This window comes from Pseudopipra pipra, chromosome 13, assembly GCF_036250125.1.
Source record: "Pseudopipra pipra isolate bDixPip1 chromosome 13, bDixPip1.hap1, whole genome shotgun sequence".
Taxonomy (NCBI): Eukaryota; Metazoa; Chordata; class Aves; order Passeriformes; family Pipridae; genus Pseudopipra; species Pseudopipra pipra.
This window is the reverse complement of record NC_087561.1, coordinates 563,259-583,085: the sequence shown is the minus strand read 5'-3', so window position 1 is coordinate 583,085 and position 19,827 is coordinate 563,259. Positions and strand designations below refer to the sequence as shown.

At 56.6% G+C, this 19,827-nt stretch overlaps 1 protein-coding gene across 1 annotated transcript; it reads left to right on the top strand.

The window, feature by feature from the left end:
- The first annotated feature begins 4,605 nt into the window (after positions 1 to 4,605).
- Positions 4,606 to 18,074, top strand: EDA2R (ectodysplasin A2 receptor). Its single transcript, XM_064669511.1, has 9 exons — positions 4,606 to 4,727; positions 9,344 to 9,453; positions 10,091 to 10,269; positions 11,070 to 11,155; positions 11,327 to 11,491; positions 11,980 to 12,126; positions 12,267 to 12,763; positions 12,990 to 13,038; positions 13,467 to 18,074. The coding sequence occupies exons 2-9, from the start codon at positions 9,367 to 9,369 to the stop codon at positions 13,760 to 13,762; spliced, it is 1,506 nt and encodes a 501-aa protein (XP_064525581.1). The 5' UTR covers positions 4,606 to 4,727; positions 9,344 to 9,366; the 3' UTR covers positions 13,763 to 18,074.
- Positions 18,075 to 19,827: the final 1,753 nt, after the last annotated feature.

Genomic DNA, 19,827 nt, shown 5'->3' with positions numbered 1-19,827 from the left:
ATCCTCTGGAGGAATTTGGAAAAGCTGAGGTCTGCAGCTGGGTGAAGGAAATTGGAGTGTGACCAAAGTGGTCAGATCAAGTTAGCCAAGGAAGATGCTGGAGGAAGGAGGAAAAGAAGATCATATGGTTTGCTTCTGTCTTCCAAAAGAAAATGAGCCTAGGAAGGAAAAAATCAAACAGTGACATTGCCTGGATTCCTGAGCTGCTTTCCTAGGCACTCCAATACCCTAGGCCAAAAAATATTTGAAGCTGTGAGTGCACTGGCTCCTGGTGCAAATGTGTCCACCTGGCCTTCAGAGCAGACTCACACTCTGACCCTTCCCTCCATGATGTGCACTAAATGAAATTGTGGCCTGGGCCCATCTTTAAGCAGTTTCCACTTTTGCAGCCCCACATCCTGACCTGGCAGTGTTGGAGCTGCCTGCCCCACAGTGGAGCAGCCCTGGCAGTGTGAACTGCCCTGTGTTCATGATCACTGTGCTGTGAAAACCACCTGGAATAGGCTCAGGGACACGGCTGCTCGTTTATAGTACACTGTCACTGCCAAAAAAAGACAGAAGGTCACCAAACAATAACCCAGCTGTAAATGAAGGTTACAAATATGGACATGGGGGGTAGATAACTACAGGTTTCCTGTCATACACTTGCCACTCAGCTTGGAAAGTGTCCTGCAGAGCAAGATGCTGTGTGTGCCATGGGCAGCCTTTTCTGATCAGAAATTTTTCAGTGGTTGAAAAACAATGAGTCTACTTTTCTTAGTTTCCACAGGCCAGCACTAAGATGCAAGGTCAGGGCTCATTTTTGAGTGGAAAACATGAAAAAGTGATGCCTGCAGCCCTTGGGCACTTCACATATCTCATACAGAGGAAGCTGTTGCAGGGATTTGAAAGTAAGTTTGAAAAATCAATTAAAAAATATAATCAATTGCATAGAACGAGGCTGTGGGAGCAAGTGAGAGCAAAAGGTTGCCAAAAGATCCTGGTATGTTAAAAAAACAGTCTGAATGCAGCTGCCTTCATGCTGTGACTGCCCTCCTGAAACAGTTCTCTGCAAGATTCATTGGGCAAAGGCTGAAATGTTATTTAGTTGTGCAATAACACCATAACTGTGCCACAGCCACAGTTGTTGCCAGGTGGGTAAGAACAGTTGATTTGCATTAAATCCTGCAGGCACACTTTAGGCAGCATCTAATGGCTGCTGCCATTGCTGATTTTCTGCCCAGTTGTTGATCCCAGATGCAGCTCTGACAGAGGATGTACAGACACATTTAGGACTTTTACTGTTCAGCTGCAGATGGGCTATGTGCTGTCCACATCAGAGGAGCTACGTGTGTCCTCAGAGTTGAATGGACTCGGTGGCAGCCAATGAAACCAGAAAACCTTGCTTTTTACAACAGCAAGAAGAGAGGAGAAAAGAGGAGAGGAGAGGACAGGACAGGAGAGAATGACCGAAACTGGGTGCAACAACAGAAGGAGAGAAATGGAGCATTTAAGACAAAGCATAACTCAATCTGTGACCTTCATACACGAAGCTTAGAAAGCTGCAGATGTACCTCGGGTTGGGCGGGGGTGAGGCGGCTCCCGGCGGTCACCCAGTGCCCTCTGCTGACACCAGACAGGAGCAGCCTCTGCAAGCGCCCGAGCGGTGTTAGCCGAGTTGCTCACAGAGATCCCGAGCTCTTAATTCCTCTGGCAGCACGAAACCGCAACAATTCCCCTCTGGGGAAAGGCTGTAACCACGCTGGCCTGTCCCTCCCCGCTGCTGCTGCGGCGATGCCCCGCGCCCTGCCCGTGCCTGCCTGCCCGAGGGCTCCTCACACCCTCGGCGCCCACAGAAACACCCGTGATTCAGCCTCACTCCCGTGAGTGACTTTTGTACCACATCACGTGTTAAGTGGACGATCCTCCTGTGTCAGAGGAGGCTATTTCTATGTCCGTGTGTCCGTGTGTCTGTGTGTGCCTGTGTGCAGGGGTGTTCACAGTGTGCTTCGCCTCCACGGTTAATTCCTGCCTGGTCTTGACGCTCCCTAGTGTTGTGAACACTCCAGTATGTAAAAAACCTGTAAAACATCCCAGCCTCAGAATTCCTGGCTTTGCTAACTCTTAATGCAGCAATTCCGTTAATTACGCTGCACAGTCACAACTTAACAAAGACAACGTGACCCTGAGCATATCAGGTCATAGCAGCACAACCAAACACCTGAGAACATGGCTCTGCAGGCTGAAGCTAACATCTCAACGGCCTCTGCCTGCAAAACACACACAAATCTGCTGGCTGTACTGCACTCTACCTAACCCAGCCATCCCTGCACCTGGAATATCAGCTTTCCCAGCTGTTCTTCTGGCTGTGGCTGTGAGGTGCTGATTGAGCCAGGAAATAACCCACCTCAGTAACAGCTGGCCCCACAGACAGGAACTGGGGTGGGAGTGGGACTGCCCACTTCTGTCTCAGACTCAGCACTGGTGGACTTGAGCTGGTCATTGCAGCACAGCTTCTCAACCCCTCAGTGGGGACCACCACAAACCACTACTGACCGCCACAAACCACCACTGACCACCACTGACCACCACTGACTACCACAAGCCACCACAAAGCATCACCGACCACCACTGCAAACCTCCACAAACCATCGCAAACACTCACGAACCGGCCGGGCTGGGACAGCCCTGCCCATGCCCACCCAGCAGCCGGACGCTCTGTCGGTAAATCTTTCACCCTGATGCAATCTCCTTATACCAGAAAACAGTTCTGCGGGTGACCTCTGCTGACGGGCCTGTGCTCAGCGAAACCATTCTAGTGCCAGCCTCCCGCAGGGCAGCCGCCGGTGTTTCTGGCCCGCCCGTCTCGCCCCGGGAGCCCCCCCGTCCCACGGCCGCGGGTGATGCAAAGGGGCGGCAGCGTTGCAGCGCCGGCCGATTGCATCAGACACGGCCCCGCTGAGCCGCCTGCCCGTGTGAGCGGTGAAATCGTCCTCACTCCCCCAGAACGGCTTCTCGGAGCTTCTCTCGCCTGCGAGGCTGCGGCACTGACCGGCTGAAGCACCGGGCTGAGAAATCAGACAAGTTAGTGAGGAGTCAGGGAGGGAGAGCATAGGTCTGATGAGAAGCGGCTGAGGGAGCTGGGGGGGCTCAGCCTGGAGAAAAGGAGGCTCAGGGGAACCTCATCACTCTCTGCAACTCCCTGACAGGAGGGGGGAGCCAGGGAGAGGTCGGGCTGTGCTCCCAGGGAACAAATGGCAGGACAAGGGAAACGGTCATAAGTTGCACCAGAGAAGGTTCAGGCTGAATATGAGGGAAAATTTTTTGCAGGAAAGTTGTTCAGGCACTGGCACAAGCTGTCCAGGGCAGTGATGGAATCACCATCCTTGGAGTTGTTCAAAAAGGAAGTGGATGCGGCACTTGGGGACATGGTTTACTGGTGAACATGGCAGTGCTGGATCGATGGTTGGACTCGGTGCTCTTAGAGGCCTTTTCCAACCTTAAAAACTGCTTAATGGAATTTAATGTAATCCCTTCAGTTATTCCAAACTGACAGCCTGGCTTCTCTGGAAGCCGCTACACAGTGACCGTCAGGAACTTAGGGAACTTCTCAAAAGCATTGGTTGGAGTGAGAGGACTTGAATTTTGAAAGAAAAAAGGGAGAAAAGAGTACACACCTTGGCACAGCAACCAGTACTGCCCAAGGCACATAAGTAAGTGGCACTGACTGCCCATCCCACCCCTCCTGGAGCTCAGGAAGGCAGCAGGGCCCTGCCATGAGCCTGACAGGTTAGGACTGGGGGGCAGCAGTTGGGGGGCACAGTGCACTGAAGGGGGAGCACCAAGGGCTGTGTCACTAGGTAAATCAACTCCCTCTGCACAGGGAGCTTCAGTTCCACACATCAATTCGGTTCACTCTGTGGTAGAGTCAGTCATTGTGTGGCAATCTTGGAATACCTTCAGGATGACTCCCTGGAACCACCCACAGACTCACAGACTCACAGTGAGTCACAGCAAGCGCTGGGAGAGGTTTAATGCTGAGCCTGGGAGAAGCCTCCGGTCACAGGGCTTGGCCATGCCCGGTGTGTGCTGCCCACACACACAGTACATACACTGTACATGCAGAGTACACACACAGAATACACTCGGTATACACACGGGACACACGCTGTGTGTGGCACAGCTACAATCGGAACTGGCGAGTTTATTCCTTTCTGGCGTGTGTTCCCCCACGGCTGGAGAGGGGCGGCAGGGCCCGGGGCTCCTCCAGCCTCCAGCCCACAGCGGATGTGCAGGACAGGCCTAGGCCCAAGGGAATGAGGTCCCGCAGGCCCGGGGGTTCTCTAGTTTCACACCGCGGCCGGTGGCACCGGGATGCCCCGTCGCTGCCCTGCCCAGACGCCGCGCGGTGCTGCGGCTTCGGCCCCTCCGCTCCCGACCCCCTCCCGGTCCCGCCGCCCTGGTCCCGCCGCTCTCACCGCCCCCGCTCCGCCCCATCGCTCCTCCCCGGCGGCGGCACCGCCAATGGGGCCGGCGGGGCGGGACCGGCGGGTGCTCCTGGTGCCTGGGCCGGGCTCGGGCTCCCACCGCTCCGCTCCACGCGGAGTCACTGACGGTCCGGTCCCGGTCCCGGTCCCGGTCCGCGCTGTCTGCCCTGGTCCCGCAGTCCTCCTGGTCCCGCTGGCACTGCCGGTCTCGCCGGCGCTGCCGGTCCCGGTCCGCTCCGTCCTGCCAGCACCGGTACACAGGTGAGCCGCGGGGTCCGCGTCCCTGCCCGCCCGCCCGCGGCGGTCCCGATCCTCTCCGGTGCCGGTGTCGCCCCGGTGGCGGGGGCGGGGGGACCGGTAGGACCTGCGGCGGGTCCCGCTCCCGGCAGAGCGGCGGCAGCGATACACGTGGGCTGCAGCCGGCTCCGTGATCGCCTCCGAACCCCGGGAGTGCCGGGCCGAGGGGGGCGGGGGCTGGGGACGTGGAGACCGGGGCCGTGGTCCCGGGGGTGCCGGGCGGGGTGATGCTGGGCGGTCGTGCCGCCGCGGAGCGCCTGGCCGGAACGTGTCCGGGCATGTACATCCCGGTGAGCTGCCGCCTTCCCGCGGGCGGGCGGCGGGGGGCGCCGGCGGGGCCGCGGGGGTCGGGCCGGGCCGGGGGGCCACGGGCGAGACGGGACGAGCCGGGTCGGCGGTGTCCGGGAGCGCGGGGCGCGCCCACGACCGGCACCCGCGTGGGCGGCCCCGCCGCACGCACCGCCCCGCCGGCGCGCTGCCCCCGCACCCGTCTCGCCGCCAGCCTCGCCTCCGCTTTTCTGTCAGAAACGAGCAGCCGCCAGGTGCGGAGGTCGGTAGGTTTAGGTCGGATATTAAGAACAATTTCTTCCCCGAAAGGATTGTCCGGCCCTGGCACAGGCTGCCCGGAGGGTGATGGAGTCCCCATCCCTGGGGGGATTTAGCAGACGTGTGGATGTAGCACTTGGAGATATGGGTTAGTGGTAGCCTGGGCAGTGCTGGAGGAACGGTTGGACTCGAAGATCTTGGAGGGTTTTTACAGTCTCAGTGATTCTGTGATTATTGCAGCAAGACAATGACAATTACTAAGAATTAGATGTGGGGCAAAAAAATCCGAGGTTTTATGCGAATTGATAGGAGCTTTGGAAGTGTTACTTGAGATATCTGGTAAGGCAGAGTGTGAGTCCCCAAGGTGAACAGCCTGAACTTGGCAAAAGTCACTGGAAAGTGAGCGTTGGGGACTCCTGCCGTGCGCTGAAGCGGGTGAGAGCAGCCCGGAGCACGTCCCCTCCCCGCCCAAGAGCACGGTGCTTTCACCTAAAGCAAACAGTAGTTCTCAGCCACTCCAGATTAAACAACTAGTGGGCAATTGTATGAGTAGAATCTCCAGAAGTGTTGGAAAACCTGCTGATTTCCAAGCCACATGGAAAGCCTCAGATTCCACCTCTTTTCCTCCGCTGCAGCAGAGACTCTCCCAGCACAGTTTGTAGCACAGGGAGAGGCAGAGACGCTGTCCGGACCGGAGTGGGAGAATGGCTGAGCAGGAGACCGGGACTGGCTGTGGCCGAGCACGAGGAGTGCACTCATGTTTTCCAGATAACATTTTTTCCCCCTGCTTTTCACTTGCAGTTCTTATTTAGGATTTCAGCTCTCTGAAATAGAGCTCCAATGTATACAAGTGTCTCATCTGAGGTATGGTACTGCCTGGCTGTGCCAGTCAGTCCTGCAGCAGAGGAAACACTTCTGAGGTTGTGCTGGCTCCCGTGGTGACATGGAAGAGCCACTGCCGGGGTGTGGGTGTCCGAGTCCCTGAAGGTGGCTCTGGGCACTCCCTGTCCCAAGCATGCAGAGACCCATGGCGTGAGGGCACGGGGTCAATGGCTGGAGCAGGGTCCAGCCCAGCCCATCTCCTCCTGCTCTGTCTGCACCCCAGCCTGCCCCCCTGCCCTGCCTGTCCTCCCTGCTCTGCCTGCACCCCTGCTGGCCCCCCCTGCCCGGTGCATGCTGGGCAGATGGGGAGAATCAGCAGCGCTAACGCCTTCACTGATCACTTTCATTTTCTACCCTTTCACTTATTAATTTTCTCACTCTCTTTTTCCTACCAGAATCCATTAGCTGGACACAGAAGAAGTAGTTTATATTCCTATATAATCTAATTTTTTTGAAAATCACACTTTTGCAGACAAAAGACAATGGCTGAACCACAGCACTGTGACGGGGTGGATGAACTGCAGCTCATACTGTGGCACTGCTGGAACGATTTCATCTCATGCAGTGAAACTCATTCATCAGTTCGTGGGTTTGGTGTCTTAAGGGATGATGCAGTGGGGAGCCTGCTCTGCTTCCCTGCTCAGGCAGGATGTCTCTTTAAGGCAATGAAAGAGTTCTTTAACAAATTAATGATGTTTTTAAGTTAGAAGATCTCATGAATCTCGCACTAGGGCAGATTCTTCTTTCCCCCAACCTATAAGTACATTGATACTGTGTCCAATGTATACTCATTGATACTATGTTAGCTTTATATTCCTCTTCTGCAGATAAATCTGTCCGTGCCCTCTGGCAGTCACCTAGAGACCCCATGTGGTTCCCAAAGAGGTGGGAGGGTTTGTTGTTTGGTTTGGGCTTTTTCTTTTGGTTCATTAGGACCAGTTGTTTCAGTCAAGCATTAGACGATCCAAGGTTGCTGCTGTACTGGGGCAGCATCGGGTGGTTTGGACGTGTCCTCCACATACAAATCAAGTGTCTTGGGTCTGGTGGTGTTGAAATAAGAAGTACAAAGATCCCACAGCTTTGAATTTCGTGCCAGATATTCAACAAAGTGTTCGTTCCTTCTATCATTACGCTGTGGCTTGAGCAGCAGCAGGCCTGCCCTGTGCCCAGTATCCTGCTGGCACAGCGGGGAAGGCTGTCTCCCCCATCCTCAGCAATTCCATCATCTTGGCAGACATCCTCACACGTGGAGCAGCTCTGGTGTGGGATTCCTTTGGCCTGTGTAACTTTCTGTATTCGGGGAACTGCTTTAAGCTGGGACTTTCGTGGGGAGGGGGCTGTGAGGGCACCCAGCTGCAGGCCCTTCAGAAAAGGCTGTAAATATATGAGACTGGTCGGATTGTGTTCTCGGACAGTTTCACCAAAAAGCCTGCTGGTTAGGGGTATTTTATTGTGGGGGGAGTTGTTGTTTTTTCCTTTTTTTCCACCAGAACCTTTTTTTGGTGTTACAGCAGCACTTTGGAGAGCAGATAAAGATCAGTCTCTTGCTCTCCACACTCTGGTGTCTGGGCTCCTTTCCTCTTGCCTGCAATTTTGTTTCATTCATCTTGTGCAAGAGCCGGAACCAAACTCCAGAGCTGAGCATTGGCTGTGCTGACCCCGTACCCGAGAGGCACCTGCCAGCAGGGGCGAGCCTGGCTGCGGGCACGAACTCCCCGAGAGGTTGGGCTCAGGCCACTGGTGTGCTGGCCCCACAGAGCGGTTGGGTGTCGCCCCTCTGGGACCCATCTCTCTGCTTTTCATTTTCTCTCCTGCGTTCAGCCTGTAGCTGAACCCTGACACAAAACCCTGTGCGTTTCCCAGGGCACTGGCATTGAGCTCCCTCTTCACCACCTTCTGAGGTGGTGACAAATCTCCTTTATTTATTTGATAGTGTCAGGAACCTTTACGCTATTTATAGGCTGTGCCCATGCCCCTCCCGAGATGTTTGCAAGACAGATTTAGCCCCTTCAGCTCCTCATGGCCTGTCCCCGAGGGATCGGCTGCGATCCTTGTATCAGCCCGTGCGCTGTGAGCAGGAGCTGCGTGAGGGTGACTCACGCACTGTGCTCGTCCGGGCAGACCTCATCTCCCATGAATCTCGGCCCTCCAGAGCTGGGGGAGCCCAGCCAAGTGTCTGCTTCCAAAAGGCACCAGCAAGGGAGTGGTGGAATTAGGCAGAGGAGGCAGAAAAAACCTGTGGAGGAATGCTGCCGTGGGAGGGGGGAAGGAGTTCTGTCAGGAGGGGCTGGAGTGCTGGGAGTCCTGCAGCTGCTCCCCCTCCACTGCAAAAACCAGAATTGATCAGACGGCCCCAAAACTCCAAATAAATTGCTCAGTTTTGTAGCTTCAGTCTGAGCTGCTTGTTCTGGGTGAGATACCGATCCCATGCTCCCCTGTGAACCACCCTCACTGATGGTGCAGCCCCACTGTGCCTGGGCTGGTTCTGCCCTCACCTTTAGCTGAGCTGTTTATGCACCAGGAAGGCTCTGGAGGGTGTTTTGGAGGGAGGGGGGAGCTTGTTCTGCTGGTCCTCTGAGGTCACTGTGAGTGAGCCCACGCTGAGCCAGAATGTGTGCAGAGCAACAGCCTGAGTGGCCACGCAGATCCAGGGCAGAGCAGCAAGGCCACAGGTGTGTGTGTGACCAGCATTTGGTCTGTCAGACCAATGCAGCCATGCTGGCCAGAGCTGGGCTGCTGGATCCTGAAGCTGGGACTTTATTGGGCCTTTCCTGGGGCTGAGCTCTCTGCTGACCATCTCAGGTACCCAGAGCTATGGCTGGGGCTGGCAGAATCCACTGGTGACCCAAGCAGTTGGTGGGTCTGCCTCAGTCTTGGGTCTGAAATTTCATTTGTTCCATTGTGAGGCTGTGAGGTGGCAGCTAACGGGGCAATTCATCTGCAGCCTTGCTGGGAAGCCCATCTGGGACTGCTGGAGCTGTGCAGCAGGAACCAGCAACCACCTCCTGCCCGAGTCCCACCCATGGTGCCCAGCAGTGCCAGCTGCCATCCTGGCCAGGTGGAAATGGCCACCCAGAGAAGGGCACGCTGCTCATCCAAAAGGTGTTGGGGCTGGCTGTGACCCTTCTGCCTTCTCTTCCTCTCCTCCCCAGGCTCTCCACTCCTCTCCAGCACAATGGCCTGCCAAGAGAGCGAGTACCTGGATGACCAGAAGAAATGCGTCCCCTGCAGAAAGTGCATGCCTGGGCAGGAGCTTTCCAAGGTAAATTGACTGCTCTGTAAGGAGTGGGAGTTGTCTATCACCAAGGCTTTTACAGTGCTGGGTGAATCCTCTTCCAGCCTCCCTTCAGAAGAATGATCTTAGGTTCTGGAATGTTGGGAAGAGCTCAGACGTGGTAGGATGGGATGGTGAATTGTTTCACCCACCCTGGGTAGGAGGGTGAGACAATGGAAGCAGGAGGTGGTGAGGGATTTTGGGTTGTTCCTCATGCTGCCTTGTTTCATTTTTTGCTGATGGAAGTCTGAATTTCCTCTGGTCCGTAGCCCTGAGGTCACACTGCCTGGCCGGGCTGCACGTGGGTGGGTGCCAGCAGGACAATGCTGTGGGTGGCCCCGGCCCAGCCTTAGTGGGGGGTGTCCCAGCGGGGTCTCCCCTGAGGTGCCTCCCTGGGCAGGGTGCTGCTGGAGCTTTCCAACAGCCGCAGTGCGCCGGCAGGGCACGGCTGGGCACGAGACTGTTCCGGGGGAGCGCACCGCTCTCGGCTGGGTTCTGAGAAACCCGCATATGAGTAGTGGCCCCACTACCCTTTGCCCCCAAAGAAGGGACACTTTTCCCCTCAGTAGCATTTGGAACCCACCGTGGCCCCTTGCAGCCGTGCCCCCAACCTTGTGCCCTGCAGGACTGCGGTGACGGCAGCGGTGGGGACGCGCAGTGCGTGGCCTGCCCTCCCAGGAAGTTCAAGGACCGCTGGGGACACCATGGCTGCAAGCCCTGCCTGTCCTGCACCCTCATCAACCGCCTCCAGAAGTCCAACTGCACGGCGACGGCCGACGCGGTGTGCGGGGAGTGCCTGCCAGGGTGAGCAGAGCCACTGTGGCTGCGCTGGGGCCAGGCAGGGAGGGCGTGGGCACAGAGGGGGCATTTGAAGCTACTGGGTCATGGGACCTAAGAGGAACCTGATGACCCAGGCCTGCCTCTACGAAGACTCTGCTTATTACATGGAAGTCAGACCGATCTGATGGTCCCCTTGTAGCTCCAGAGAAGGGAACCTGAAGGCTTCCATAAATTAGCTGTGGAAGAAAAGTTCCAGACCCGAGTTGTTCTGTGGACACCAGTGTGGCCAAGCCCTGAAAGATGAGGGGCTGTAGACCACTATGGTTGATGGTCCCAAAAGAGGAGGACAGAGGGGTGATGTGTTTAAGGACTTACTGAAATGAAACTGCTGTATACAGCCAGCTTGCACCAAGCCTGAGGTCTGTAGACACATGTTGGCCACCAGTGGGACTGGGAGAGGAGCGAGTTGAGGCTTTGGTGTATGAACCTCTTGCTGGACACAGCTGTAGCTGGGGTGTTCCTGGTCCTCTGGAGAGCTGCTTATCTCCATAATCTGCTTCAGCAGACGTGGGGCCAGGAAGGGAGGGGCTGTTGGAGGGATGTCACTCCTTGGCAAATGGCTAGGCATGAACAAGTAGCTGCAGTGCAACTTCAGCCGGCGATGAGAGCCCTGCTGCTGGGGGGTGGCCCAGCTGGCTGGGCAGGAGTGGAGAGTCAGCTGTCCCCCACTACCATGGGCTGGGCAGCACAGCTGGCTGCACAGCAAGGGTGGTGGGGCCTCACCAGGAGCTGGACACTGCTGAGCCGCTCTGCTCTGTTGGCAGGTTTTACCGGAAAGCACGGATCAGCGGGCAGCTGGAATGGGAGTGCATCCCCTGCACCAAGCAGACGCCCTCCTCCGAGCCACAGTGTAGGTGCCCCTCACTGGGCGAGATCGGGGTGGGTGGTGTGGACATGACGGAGCTGCAGCCCCGCTGCAGAGGAGGAGGGGCACAGTCATGGCATGTGGCGAGGGACACATGGGAAGGGGTGGTCCAAGCCTCGCAGTTTGGCTCCAAAATTTTGTGGCTGATGTTTGCAGGTCGCTCCAGAACTAACCTGGTGAAGGTTGCCATCCCCACTGTACCACCACAGGACACGGCCCTTCTTGCACTGACCAGCAGTGCCCTGATCATCATTGTCCTGGTGCTTCTGGCACTCTCCATCATCTACTGCAAGCGGTTTTGGAAGAGCCAGTGCCAGCGAGGTGAGTCAGTGCTCTCCTCCTCTCTGTGCTATTCACCTGTGCCCATGGTTCCTTCTTGCTATGTAGAGTATTGCCCCGAGCATTGCTACTTTGACAGCACAGTGACCCAACTGTTACTTGGCTCATACAGAATAGACACCTTGCCCCGCTTCTCATGCCTGCAGGACCTCTTGTGTGCTTTGCCTGCTTAAAGACACAGAGGATCCTCCCTCCTCCTTGGTGCCATCAGGAGGAAACAGAGAAGGCCATTTTGCACTCAGAACTGACAATCCTGACTTCTGGGGTTTCTCAAGTTGGGCAGCTCTTTGCTGCTGAGGGAAGAGGGGCAGTAGGTGTGGTGGCCAGGGTTGGGGCACACTGGCATTCAGCAGCATGCCAGGGAGCTGCTGGCTCCTGGCTCCTTGCCAGCAGACATACCACAGGGCTGAGGACGTGCTGGGGAAGTGGGCCAGGCCTTTGCTTAGGCTGGTTCTCTTCTATCCTCCAAGTCTTCCTGAGGACTCAGAACTTCTCGGGCCAGCGAGCAATGTTCCCGACCGCAGCGGCGCCCGGCAGGTTCCTGTGTGAGGAGCAGATGTCTGGTCCCTGCTGCCTGGGTGTGAAGAACCTGAGCCCTTGCTATAGGCAGGCAGAAGGTACCTGCTCTTGTGCCTTTCCATGGGGAGGGAGGTGGTGCTGGGCTCCATCTTGAGTGTCCCAGGACCTGCTGAGATGCCCTGAGGAAGGATGGAGCTGGATGGTGAGTTTGCTGAGCCATGCCTGTTTCTGGTTCCAGGCCCTGTGGAAGCGGTGCAGTTCATTTCGGACGGAGAAGCTGTGGGTCTCCAGCTCCCCTCTCTCCAGCCAGAGATGGACTTGCCGCCGGCCGTTGTGGTCAGCGCTGCCTCCAAGGCCCAGCTGGGCAGGAGCCTCCTGGAAAGCCAGCCCCTCATCCGGGCCTCAGGCCACAGTGACTGCCTGGCCGGAGTCCTGCCGCCCCCCGCCCCAAGGCAGGGCCAGCCGGGCACGGTGGAGGCCCTGGCCCCCCTCTCCTCCTGCGCCTCCGAGATGCAGCACAAGTGGCCACATGCACCAGTGGAATGCACCGAGCTGGACCTCCAGAAGTTTTCCACCCAGGCAGAGTTTGTGGGCAGCGAGCGGCCGGACGATGCAACGAGCCAGGCAGTGAAGAGGATCCCGGCAGAGAGCAGTGGTGTGGTGCAGGAGGAGGCCCATCACTTGCCCCCCACCTTCCCAAATCCCACTGCCGATATCCCCCCTGGGGAGCAGCCGGTAAGTTCCTCCAGCCTCATCACTCCTCTGAACTGCTGCCGAGGCTCAGGCGCAGGAGCTGGGCTCGATGGGGGGGTAGGGATGTGGACTGAGGTTTCTTGATACGGGATGGCACAGCTGGAGGAGAAGCACCATTCTGTGAGCCCCTGTGATGGCCCTGGGAACAGTGCCAGGCGTTGCTGTTCTCAGCAGACTGCCACCAACCTTGGGGTCTTTGTCTCACCAGGTGGATGATGCCCAGAGCCTGGTGACTCAGATCAGCAGCGCAGCCAAGGGTAAGTGGCCTTCCAGCCTCGTCTTTATTCTCCGAGTATGGGATATCAGAGAGGCAGGTTCTTGGAAGAGAGCTCGTCCAGAAGCCCACCATGGCTGCATGCAGGTGCCAGGGATCACAGGGACTTACCTGACTTGTGGCCTTTGGTGCTGGTTCACAGGGTGCATTTTCTGTGATGCTGCCTTGAGTGGCCTGTGGGCCAGTGGCTGATGGAAGCCCAGTTGTCCCCAGTTACCAGCTTCCCCAGGACTGAGCCAGCTCCATGTTGCTGAGCTCTGAAAGTGATGTTGGAGGAGATGCCTGCCCTGGCAGGATGTCCTGTCACCTGCTCGGCAGGGGCTGGGGCTGGAGTCCGGCTGCTCTGTTTTCCCTTATCCTGGCCAAGTAGGACAGGTTCTAACCCAGCTCCACTGTGATGCTGCCCCCCAGGTCTCCTAGTAGCAGAGCTGCCACATTCCTTGGTGCAGTCACTCGCCTTCTTGTTGGACCCTTCCTTGAACGGTGTGAAGAACTTCGGCCACGTGGCACTGGAGCTGGGGCTCGTGCCCCAGTTGCTGGGACGGATCTCAGGGTTTGAGCAGCTCGTCGCACACTTCACATACGCGGGAGCCGCCGTGACCGTCCCGCTGCTGGCACAGGCACTGCAGCGGCTCCAGCGGTTCGACGCCTTGCTCCTGCTCTGTGACTACTTCACACTCAGCCCAGTGACAGACCACCAGCACTAGAGGACACGGAGGGATGAACAAAGCTCCATGCACTGCTAGTGTGGGAGAGGATCCAGTGGCCTTCAGTCACGTAACTTCGCCGGTGTGCTTGGGGGCAGAGCGTGGAGATGGTCTTTGCATCGTGGAATGGAAGGATGCGAGGGGTTCTGGGAAGCACAACTGTGCCTGCTCCCAGCTCCATATGGGAGGGCTCGCTCAGGCCTCTCCAGAGGCTGTTTTTCTCTGGCTGTGACACCCTTGGTCACTGTGCTGCCCGTGATGCAGTGCTCTGGCTCTGCAGTGAGCCCCATCCTGCCCCAGTCTTGCTATGGGGTCCCTCAGCCATGGGGCTCGGTCTCCATGGGCAACACCCTCCTATGGGCCTAGCCATCGCCTCCCCTCCATTCCAGCTTTTCTGTCCTTCCTTTGCTCCGTGCTGTGCTTTCCTAGGTGCCAGATCCCACTTTACCAGTTTGCTTTTTGGTTGTTTCTCTTCCTCCATGCTGGGATTTCCTCAGCAGAGGACCTGGCCATGGCTCACGTGCCGGGCTCCAGCCTTTGCCTCTCTGTGCCACCCTGGCACCTTCCCCTTTGTGTCTATTTGTCCTGGCAGGAGTCTCAGACTGATCCCCAGGATGAGCTGGTGTACATCTTTGTCCTGGGGCTGTGGCTGCTGGCCTGGGACAGGTGCTGGCTCACTCCCGGGCTCCGTCCATGCCCCACAGCCATCTGCTGCCCATCGCCTCCAAGGCTTTGCAGTGGCACAGGGCAGCAGGGGCAGGGTCGCTGCACTGCTTTGCCCTGGGGAGCGGGTGGCAGCTGGGGGCTGAAGCCATGACTGTGGTCGCAGTCAGTGATGACGTCCCTGTGCCAGCCACAGCAGGGCCAGCTCCTCTTAAAATATTTTTCTTTTTTTTTTCCTGCCTATAAATGGCCTGAGTTCTCATTCCTGGGAGTTGCTCCTGGGGAGGGGAGAGACCTTCTGCTTCTAATTTCATCCTGAGGGATTTGTCAGAGTTTGCCGTGGTCCTGCTGCCACTGAGTGCCCCAGTTTCGGTTGCTGTGCCCGGGGCTGAGGACTGGAGGTGGTCAGGCTGTTCTCCCTGGGGCTCTGTCAGCGGCCCCGGACGGGCACGTTCCGGTGCGGGGCGCGGCGGCGCGGGGGCGGCGGGCACGCGGGGCTGCGGATGCCGCTCCCGCGGGGTCACGGGTGGAGCAGCTGCCAGCGGGGCTGCGGCGGCAGCGCGGCTCGGTGCCAGGCGGCACTGACACCGGGGTCCAGTAAGGGTCACCCCAGCTGTCCCGAGACTCCCAGGCAGCACTGCCGAGGCTGAACCGGTGGTGCTCGCTCTGGCTCTGTTGCTCTGTCCCTCACGGCCGCGGTGGGTCCACCGAGCGCTGTCTGCGGTCCCGCCCATGGCCGGGGGCTCCGGCCGAGCCGGCGGGCGGTGGATGCCAGCAAGCGGCACTGTTACCCCGCCAGCCCCGCCTGCCGAGCCCGCAGGCTTTGCCTTTATGTGACCACAGTACCTGGAAGAAGCGGGTGCCGTTCTGGGAAGGCAGCCCCCTCCAGTCCCGGGTATTAATAGCTGCTCGTGTTTCTTTTCCCTGTTCAGTGCTGTTGGGACTCAAACGCACCCAGGATGTGCTCAGATAAGCAGAGGCATGGGCAGTTTCAACTGGATCTGACACTTTCTCTCTGCTGCTTGTTTCTTCCACAGTCAAGGTCATTTTATTGCTCTTTGCTCCCCAAGACCTAAAGTGTTGGACCTTGTGCCATTTGGGGCCGGGGTTAGTTGGACTCTTCCTGCACGCTCTGGTTTATTAGGGAGCAGCCAGCAGTGTTGCTGCAACACACACAGCCTGGGGCCAGGGATTTCCTGCTGGAGGTTTCTCTGCTGCAGGGAGAGTGCTGGCATTAATCACCTCATGAAATCCAATAAATATTTAATTCCTCAGTGGGCACACTTGGTCAGTTCCAGTGGGAAGGTGGATAACTTCACCCACAGCATCTGAGTAAGAACCTACCTGCAGCTCAGCTCACCATTTCTGGCTTTGAAGTTGAGACTGGTCTGGGTGGCACGTGGGGTGCACAGAGCAGCAGCAGCCAGAGAGGATGGCAGAGCCAGCCCCCTCCTGTCACATGGCAGCATCTGGAGCAAAGGCTGGGCAGGAAAGGCTGTTAAACTAAAACTGAATAACAGGCACATGTCACAGGTGCGTGCTGCAGGTCCTTCCATGTGCTGGGCAGCTCTGCTGGTGTGCCAGGGTGGGGCAGGCTCTGGGCCAGCAGATGGAGCGAGGCTTTAATTCTTTATTTTTCTCAGTTGATAAAAAATCAACCCCATTCCCTTCATAGCAAACTATTATTTTTCAGCTGTTGGATGTCTAAGCAATATTATTTACAGCCAAAACTTGACCCCTGCCTTGATGAGGCAGTGCATAGGATGGGTGTGTGCCATGCCGTGCGTGCTGTGTAGGGCATTGTGTGCCATGTCATACAGAGTGAGTGGTGTGTGCTGTGCCATGTGTGGTGTGCAGGGTGGTGTGTCCATACCGTGTGTCATGTGTGCTGTGCCGTGTGTGATGTGTAGGGTGGTGTGTCCATGCCATGTGTGATGTGTAGGGTGGTGTGTCCATGCCGTGTGTGGTGTGTGCTGTGCCATGTGTGGTGTGTAGGGTGGTGTGTCCATGCCATGTGTGATGTGTAGGGTGGTGTGTCCATGCCGTGTGTGATGTGTAGGGTGGTGTGTCCATGCCGTGTGTGATGTGTAGGGTGGTGTGTCCATGCCGTGTGTGATGTGTAGGGTGGTGTGTCCATGCCGTGTGTGGTGTGTGCTGTGCCATGTGTGGTGTGTAGAGTGCTGTGTGCCATGCCATGTGCAGTGTGCAGGGTGATGTGCTGGTGCTCAGGGTGAGTGTATGCTGTGCCACAGCTCCTGCTCCACTGGTACTGCCCCTCAGGCCCCAGCCATGCCACTGGATGTGCTCCCTCGGCACTGGGCTGGCAGAGGCTGGTTTAAGGTGTGTTTTAACTGTTCTCAGTGCCCCTCTCAGAGCCTCACATGTGGTATCAGTGCAAGTCTCTGTGGCTGGTGCTCCAGCAGGGCTTGACATTGCACAAGAGCGTTGCAGGACGGGGCTTTTCGGCAGTGAGGCCCCCCCAGCTCCCAGCAAAGGGCTGCTCCCCACTCTCGCTGTGTCCATGGCAGGCACCTTCCTTCAGCTGCAGTGACAAAACCAGCTGTGTTTACAAGGGCCAAAATTTCTACAGGTGGCCTTTGGCCAATGCCCCTGGGGATCCTTTGGCCAGCCTCCCTCAAGCCCAGCTGGAGCCCTCAGGGAACCATGAGAGCCTGAAAACAGGGATAATACTGGGACATCAGAATTATGCCTATCCCTGCATGAGGAACTGCTTCAGTGGGGAACTAATGAACTTGATACTTGACTTTTGCCTTTTAATAGTATTTTCAACACAATACATGGAGGGTAAGGGAAGGAAATTCCCGTAGTGCTGGATCTTGTGTCACAGCCTCAGGAAGCTGTTTGTGCCAAGCTGGCTTGGCTCTTGGGGAGGTGAAAGGAATGAAACAACTCAGCATCTGTGCAAACTTGAGCTGGGGCTGAACAGTGGAAACACTCCTGCAATGGGGTTATATTTTACAAGCAATTGGTTTTTGACACCATTCTTGTCTGGAAGTCTGATTTGCAGAGGAATTTGTATGATAAGTTTAAATCCAGCCCTGTTCTGAGAAGCTCTTAAGCATGGACCTAAAATAGGCACATACTTCAGTGCTGGTAAAGTGTTCATTCTGATGAACAGTTGGGGAACAACCCTTGGATGCTGCTCCTGAACAGGGTGCTCTGGAGAGCTGTCTCCTCACTGTGCTCTTACAGGAATAGGCAATACTGACAAAGACATTGTTTTACTGATCTGGGCACACTTCTTGGAAGGGTCTGCAAGTGTCGGGGGAAGATGCCCTCTGTGTTGGATTATTTTATACTGCAGACTTTGGTGCTTTTAAAAAAAAAATAATCACTACATTTCTGTAGCCATGGTTTACCCAGGGTAATACATGGTGTTTTTTATGGTGGATGTTATTTTTCTTAAAGGTTACAAATAGGTTATTTATATTTTTGTAAATTCTGTGTTGTTACCATTGTAATTCTGATGTAGCATTGCTTGTTAGGTTTGGGGTGTTGTCTGAGTTCAAATCTAGCAGTAGCTGAAGCTCCTGCCTTCTGTGTTAATGGTGGGAGTTCCCCCACATTCCTCCAGACCTGGTGCTCTTGAGTGCTGTGTGTTTGTAGTTCAATAAATTTTGGATCCAGAGGTGATGATGCTCAGTGAGTTTTGATTCCCCTCCCTGTGGGTCCCCTGCCCACCTGCTGGTGGGGGCAAATGCTGCAGGGGCTGGAGGGGGCTGGTGGGCCCTGTCTGGCAGGGGCCTGTCTGGCAGGGCAGGCAGGGCTTCTCAGAGAGATGCTGCAGCAGCTGAGGCTGTCAGCCTTGTCTTTGGTTGATGCACAAGGACTGATAATAAACCAACCGTGTTCCCCTCAAAGTACTTGGGATTCTCCTCCTCCACACTGGGAAAAGAGGTAGCTGTATGTGGAGTAAGGCTGGCAGAGGAACATATGTGCTCCATGCAAGCAGAGAAGTGTGAGGTTGAGAACCTGCTCCTCGGTGGTCAGGGCAAGGCTGGCTCCCACCCCAGTCCTGGTGCCACCTCAGCCACCTCAGCTTTGCAGAGAGGCTGGCAGCACGTCAAGGTGCTGGAGTACATGGTCCTTACCTCAGCTGCCTCCAGCAGGAACATCTCCAGCTGGGATGCAGAGTTATGCAAAGGCACTCACAGCTTGGCAAGCCTCCAGCTCCAGAGGGAATGCCAGGGAATGCTGTTTGGCCCACGCGATGCATGTGCACCATCTCCTGAGCTGTCTCTGGAGGGGCAATGCAGACTTGTGTCCTGCTGCTCCCAGCAGCCACAGCTTGTAGACAGCAATCCTACTGAGCCACATGTTCCTGACAGATGAGGTTTTGCTTTGAAGAACTCAGGTGAAACGTGTGGGAGGAGATACCTCACCTGCACCCCCTGAGGATGTACCTGCAGAGGTGGAGACTGTGGCTCTGTCCCCGTGTGGACAGTGACCCCTGAGAGGAGATTATGTTAGACCTGCTGAGGTGAGACTGCAAACAGGTGGGGTCTTCGCATGATTCTCACAGGGGACCTCCCTCTGAGGGCATGTCCTCCTACCCCTGAGCACTGAGTGGCAAAGGGGAGCCGTGGAGGAGGCTGGCCAGGGTGAGGAGGTGTTATCACTAATGAAGTATTCTGGGTGGGATCTTGCTTGGAACCAGACTAACCAATGAGCCCTGAGTTAACACGGACTGTGTGGTCTGTGGACAGTGAAGTCAGAGGAGCTTTCTAAGGTCTTCCTCGTGTGCAACCTCTGGAGGCACAGAGCAAGTGCTTTTACAGTTGGACTTTTTCCTGAAGCCCTGTGTTTGCTTCTCCATTTTTGGGCTGTGATGACCTGGATCAAGAACAACGTTGTGTTAAAACACAAACCTAAACATCGTAGTTACAGGGAGGGGAGGGCAGAGAAGGGAGCAGTGGGCAGGGGAAGGCTGCCCTTTTCCATGCAGGAGAGGGGAGCCCTCGCTCCTCAGCCGGGTCTGACCGAGCTGCAGAGGGCAGCGACCAAACGCCAGGAGTAACACCGGCGGCTCTGGAGCGCCTCGGCAAACAGCTTTCCTGCTTTCACACTTCATTTCCTCACCTAACCCGAACTAGGAGGCTCACCACTGAGGAAACCTCAAACACCTGTGGCAGACTGGTCTCGGACCCGGGATGAGGGAGCTGTGGAGAGGAAGGAGGGGGGGAGGAAGGTGCCACTGTTTTTTCCCACTCTGGACTTGCTGCTAGTCCCCACTCCCAGCCTGTCCTCAGGCACACAGACCCTGGAGGCAGGGGGAGCAGAGCTGCTCTCCAAGCATCCCTCACGTCCCCAGGCCCAGTGATGGTGATGAGCCGCTGCAGTGGCTTTAGGTGAGGGATGGGAGTGAAGACGCAGTGACTTCC